This window comes from Bison bison, unplaced genomic scaffold (assembly GCF_000754665.1).
Source record: "Bison bison bison isolate TAMUID 2011002044 unplaced genomic scaffold, Bison_UMD1.0 scf7180017864072, whole genome shotgun sequence".
Classification (NCBI taxonomy): Eukaryota; Metazoa; Chordata; class Mammalia; order Artiodactyla; family Bovidae; genus Bison; species Bison bison.
The window spans coordinates 11,796,446-11,802,458 of NW_011494644.1; the positions used below are offsets into that span (position 1 = coordinate 11,796,446).

The following is a 6,013-nucleotide window of genomic DNA, read 5'->3' on the forward strand; positions in this document are numbered from 1 at the left end:
AAAGAGAGTGTGGACGTGGGGAGGGGGCAGGGAGGGCATGGCAAGGGGATGATCGGGGTGTGCCTACGGAAGAGGTGGCTTTTCAAGTTACAGAGTGGTTACAGAAAGGGTGCAGGCAGGCTTGGGCCAAGGGGCAGATGCCCAGAGCCTGAGGCCTTGGGCCAGGAGAGGGGTAGGAATGGGGGAGACTCAAACTTTAGCCTTTCAAGGCTACTTGGAAATAACTTCTTTCCCAGTCTCACTGGCAAGTGAGTCTCTGCCCTCTACCCCTACTGCTGAACATCCTCATCTATAACATGGGCTAACAAAAGCCATTTATTGAGCACTTACTATGGACCAAGCCGAGAACTCTCTCTCCATATATCCATTCAATCCTCACAATCATCTCACCAGACTGATATTACTATTATCTCCACTGTACAGATAAAACAACTGAGGCACAGAGAGGTTACATCACTTGCTCAAGGTCACAGACAGAATGAATGGAAATGCTGAGATTCAAACCCAATTCTGAGCCTTAATACTGTACTAATCCATACAAAGCACTTTACAGAGCACTCTGGTTACCCCATGGGGTGATACATGAGATGACCCACACATCCCCAAAACGGTTGAGATTATTACCACATGCATGGCCCTCCAAAGATGTCCATGCCCTCTCTCTGGAACCTGTGACGATGTTACTTTACATGGCAAATAAGATTCTGCTGATGTGATTACATTAAGAATCTTGAGATGGTAAGATTATCCTAGATTATCCCGTAGGACCAGAGTCTTTAATAGAGGGAGGCAGGAGAGTCAGAGAAGAAAAGGTGACAATGGAAGCAGAGAGAGAAAGGGAGTTTGGAGGATGCTACTCTTGCTGATGGATTTGAAGATGCAGCAGGGGCCACAAGACTTGCAGTGGACTGCAGAAGCCAGAAAAGGCAAGCACACACGTTCTCCCCTATAAGCCCTGGAAGGAATGAGCCCCTGCTGACACTTTTATTTTAACCCACTGAGAGTAATTTTGGAAATCTGTCCTCCAGAATGCTAAGGTAATAAATCTGTGTTGTTTTAAGCCACTAAAATTGTGATAATTTGTTAGGTGACAACAAAAAATGAATATACCACATCACTGCACACCTGGCTCCCCTGGCCAGCCCGGCTCAAATAGTATTACTACTGCAGCTGCTATCAGGAAATACCCCTAAATTTTTTAAAAAGTTCTTCAAAGTTTCAATGTGGTCTTCTCTGAACCTCAGTCTCTTCCTTTGTTAAAAACAGGACTCTGACTCTGACTCTCTGGCAGGCATAGAGTGAAGGTTTCTTATGTTATTTGAAGGTTCTCACAAACCATTGCAGCAGATGAGGCCTAGCTATTGTCCCCATTGCTCAGATGAACAAACTACAGCTCAGAGAGGGAAAGGAGCCCAGCATAGAGCCATAGGGCTAGTGAGTAACAGAGCCCGGACTTCTGACTTCAGATATACCATGCTGAGGTGCATGGCTCAGAGTCCAGCTCACGTGCCACCTCCTCAGAGAAGCCTTCCTGGAAAGCCTCAGCTCATTCATTCATTCATCAAATAGTTACTATGATTGTTCTATGCCGAGTGTGCTGTTAGGCATGGCTGGGACCAAGTTCTGCTCTCAGCGGCCCACAGCCTAGTGGATGAGACAGATGTACAAACCCACCGTCCCCCAACACCCTGATCAATACTGAGACAAAGGGAGAGAAACACACGGGGTGGTGGTGTGGGGGCCCAAACGGTGGGAGAAACTAAGCCTGCAGTCAGGGAAGGCTTCCTGGAAGAGGTGGCCATTGAGATGAGGACAAGGAAGATTCCACTAGGAATGTGGGCAGGGGTCCACCGGAGGAATGGCTGACCAGAGGCAGGGAGGCACCAGACTGTAACTTCCTCAGGGCAGGGAACAGGTTGGGTCATCGCAGGCCCCAAAATCCCGCGGGGCCTCCATGTTCCTGTGTGTGAATGGGACTCACACTCCTAGCAGCCCAGAGCTTTGGTAATTGCTGGGCCCGGGCAGGGCTGAGCAGGAAGAAAAGGGGTCCTGGGGATTCCCAAGAGCAGGACAGCCAAAGGCAGGGTCAAAGGTAAGGGGGACAAGACAGAGTGGAGAGAGGGTAGGGGAGGCAGGGTCCTGGCTCGAACCCCCCTTCCATGTCTGACTCAGGGTGTAGCTATAGGTAGATCCTCTTAGAGCCTCAGTGACCCCCTCTGAGAATTGGAGCATGAGACAAAACTGTCTCCAAAGACCCTCCCCAGCCCTGACGGGGAAACGACATGACACAAAATTACAAAAGGGTCTTTATTTGTAAAAAGCCAAAGGGGCCCCCGGGGCGACAGGACAGGCAGGCCGGCTTCTCAGGGGTCAGGGGCATTTGGGTAGATGCGCTTGAGTGGGGGGGCGCCCTCCGAGTCCTCGGGATCACCCTGGGCTGCCTCGGGGACAGATGGCACGGGCTCAAAGACGGGGTAAGCTTCAGGGGCCTGGAGAGGAAGGGTGGACAGGCGTGAGCTCCACCCCAACCCAAGAGTGCAGGCTCCTAGCCCTGCCTTCTCCAAAGCCTCCACTCCACTCCCTTCCCGGACTCGGGAGTCTAGCCCAGGGCCGGGGCCCCAGGATGCAAAGTGTGTGTATGCTAAGTCGCTTCAGTCGTGTCCGACTCTGTGCAACCCTATGGACTATAGCCCACCAGGCTCCTCTGTCCATGGGGTTCTCCAGGCAGGAATACTGGAGTGGGTTGCCATGCCCTCCTCCAGGGGATCTTCCCGACTCAGGGATCGAACCCAGATCTCTTATGTCTCCTGCATTGGCAGGTGGGTTCCTTACCGCTAGCGCCACCTGGGAAGCAGAATAAGTAAGGCGCCGGAAACAACTACACTGTTTTGGGGGAAAGAAGTTGATAATTCTGGAAAACGTATTACACGGTAGTCCTTGCAGGAAAAGTCAGAAGTTTGTGGGAGACTTTTTAAAGCTGTTACATCCTTAGGATTAAAAAAAAAACTTGAAGGTGCACCACGATCTTTTCAGGTTTTTAATGGTCTCAAGTTAGCCCCCATCCAGCCTGGAGGATTTTGTTTCTAAAACACCCTTTTCTTTTCAGTCCCAAGAACCCAGCCTTTAGCTGTATCCAAGGCCTACATTTCCCACCTTGACCTCAAGAGTGCAGCCCTCAAGCTTTTAGCGACCCCACAGCTCCCCACTCCCTCCAAGACCTGGGAGTCCAGGTGGCCACTCTCACCTCAGCCTCCAACAATTCTGGAACAGGCTCCTCCTTGGTCAACATAGGGGGTTCATCCGTGCTGCCCGCAGGTATGCCCCCAGGGTCTGAAACATGAAATAAACAGACGTTCCCTGAGCCACTGCAGAGACCAGGAGGGAAACCCATGAGTCACATAAGCCTGTGGGCTATGGGAGCACTGAGTGGGGAGCCAGATCCCTGGCTGCAACCCAGAAAGAAAACACAGGAAGGACATGTAGGTGGGATCTTGACAGGTGAGTAGATTTGATCAGGTAGACAAATGCAGAGCTGGAGTACATTTCAGGTAGAGGCAACAGAAGCTTGGCAAGCACAGATCTGGGTGTTGGACTCCGTGCGTGTGTGCATGGGTGCTAAGTCACTTCACTCGTGTCTGACTTAGTGCGACCCTATGGGCTGTAGCCTACCAGGTTCCTCTGTCCACGGGATTCTCCAGGCAAGAATACTGGAGTGGGCTGCCATGCCCCCATCCAGGGGATCTTCCTGACTCAGGGATCAAACCCATGTCTCTTTATGTCTCCTGCATTGGCAGGTGGGTTCTTTACCACTGAGCCATCTGGGAAGCCTGGGGTTGGACTACTTGGGTTAAAATTCTGACCTTGGGCAAGTAACTTTATTTCTCTAAGCCTGTTTTCCTGTCTGTAAAATGGGGATGATTATAGTAATGACTGGGCTCCCTGATGGCTTAGCGGGTAAAGAATCTGCTTGTAAAGCAGGAGGCACAGGAGATGCCGGTTCAATTCCTGGGTGGGGAAGATCCCCTGGAGGAGGACATGGCCACCCATTCCAGTATTCTTGCCTGGAGAATCCCCATGGACAGAGGAGTCTGGTGGGCTAAAGTCTAAAGGGTCGCAAAGAGTTAGATACGACTGAGTGACTACACCACATGCATAGTAATTACCACACAATACTGTTGTAAGGATTAAATGAGACAGGAAAAGCCATTAGCACAGGGCCTGGCACAGAGTAAGTGCTCAATAAATGTGAATTATTGTTTTTATATTAGTACAGGTACAAAAGTGTGTGGTATTATCTAGACATGGAACATAGGCCCAAATCAGGGTGTTCTTGGATGGGAACAATGAGGTCAGCAGGGGACAGTTCATGAAGGGCCCAGAGTGCCAGGCTGAGGAGTCAAAGGTCATAGGGAGTCACTGAAGGCTTTGCAGCAGGAAAAGAACCTTGTCAAACTTGTGCTCACTGGGGGTACGACTGGAGGAGGGGAGATCCCGGAGGCTGGAGCCAGGTGTGGGTGGGAGAGATGACAGAGCTGGGGAGGCAGGGGAAGGCAAACACACGGGGGAAGTGAATCTGACCAGACAGGGTACTGACTCTAGGGGAGGACACATGAGGAGGACTCATGCCCAAGATCCTAGCTCATTGGCTATGTGTGCTTAGGTAACTTACTTAAACTCTCTGAGTTTTGGTTTCTCGTCTATAAATAGAGACCATAACCCTCATAGGGTTGTAGTGAAGATTAAATGAGATAAAACATGGAAAGTGCTTAGCTCAGTAAATATTAGCAGTTATATTACCACTTATTATTAATCACTCTTATGATTATCACAATTATTTTATCGTGCATGCATGTTCAGTCGTGTCCAACTCTTGGGGATCCCATGGACTGTAGCCCACCGGTCTGTCCAGGAGATTATCCTGGCAAGGATACTGGAGTGGGTTGTCATTTCCTTCTCCAGGGGATCTTCCCAACCCAGGAATTGAACCAGGGTCTCCTGCATTGGAGGCAGAGTCTTCACCAGCTGAGCTACCAGGGCTGCTGTTGTTCAGTCACCCAGTCATGTCTGACTCTTTGAGACCCGATGGACTGAGCCACCAGGGAAGGCCCAGCAAATACTTATTGAGCACCTACTATGTGTTCCATGGTGTTCTGAGGATAACACCAGTGAACAAGGTCAACGTGGGCCCAACAGTCAGGAAGCTGACATGAGGTGGGAAAGAAAGCTATTTAACTAGTACAAAGCTAAATCTACATGAAAATCTCAGACAGTGATAAGTTATCCACAGAAGCTAAGAAGCCAGAGAAGGAGAGACTGTCCCTAGAGGAAGGGCGGTGACTTTCCACAGAACTCAGGGAAGCATCTTAGGAGGAAGGGCTGGCAGAGGGGCAAGCTGGTGGCTCCCACTTTGGAGGGGAGAGGGCTCAGAAGAGAGGGCTCCTGCGAGGCGCCTGGTCCTACCTCTCTCCTGGCCCAGCTGTGGGGGCTGAGCATCCTCTGGGACCCCTTCCGGTGGTCCAGCAGGTGACACAGGGCGGCTGGGCTGGGGGGTGCCCCCAGGGCTGGGCTCCGTGCCCTTCTGCAGAGAGCCTTCTGAATGGAAACTCTGGTTACTGTTCTCATCTGTGGGGGAAAAAAGCCGAAAGGGTTGGGCTTGAGGCCCCAGTCCCCTCCCTTAATGCCCACAGCCCCCACATCCCAGCATCCCTACCTACCATTGAGATCCAGCAGGATGAGAGGGCCACCCCCTCAGGGACTGGCGCCCCTGCCCCTCCGCTCCCGGCCTCGGGATCTCTCTGCCCCTCCACCTGCCCTCCGGCGCTCCTGGGGGTTAGAGGGCTAAGGGTCAGAGGCAGCTTTCTGGTTAGCACTTGCCAAGCCCCCACTGTACAAATAAAGAAACTGAGGCAGAGAGAAGCGGAAGGCCCTGCATGAGGTGACAGGTTGTGCACGCTGGGTTAGTTCTTGAACCGGGGAGGTGGGGGCAGCGGGGGACCGAGGTCTGGTCGGGGGG

At 51.7% G+C, this 6,013-nt stretch overlaps 1 protein-coding gene across 1 annotated transcript in view; it reads right to left on the reverse strand.

Moving 5' to 3' along the window:
• Positions 1–2,293: 2,293 nt before the first annotated feature.
• Positions 2,294–6,013, reverse strand: part of BCL7C (B-cell CLL/lymphoma 7C) — a 6,476-nt gene continuing 2,756 nt past the window's right edge. The window contains 4 exon segments of the mRNA XM_010837444.1: positions 2,294–2,489; positions 3,245–3,330; positions 5,461–5,622; positions 5,715–5,823. Coding sequence (XP_010835746.1) covers positions 2,364–2,489; positions 3,245–3,330; positions 5,461–5,622; positions 5,715–5,823 — 483 coding nt within the window. The 3' untranslated portion in view covers positions 2,294–2,363.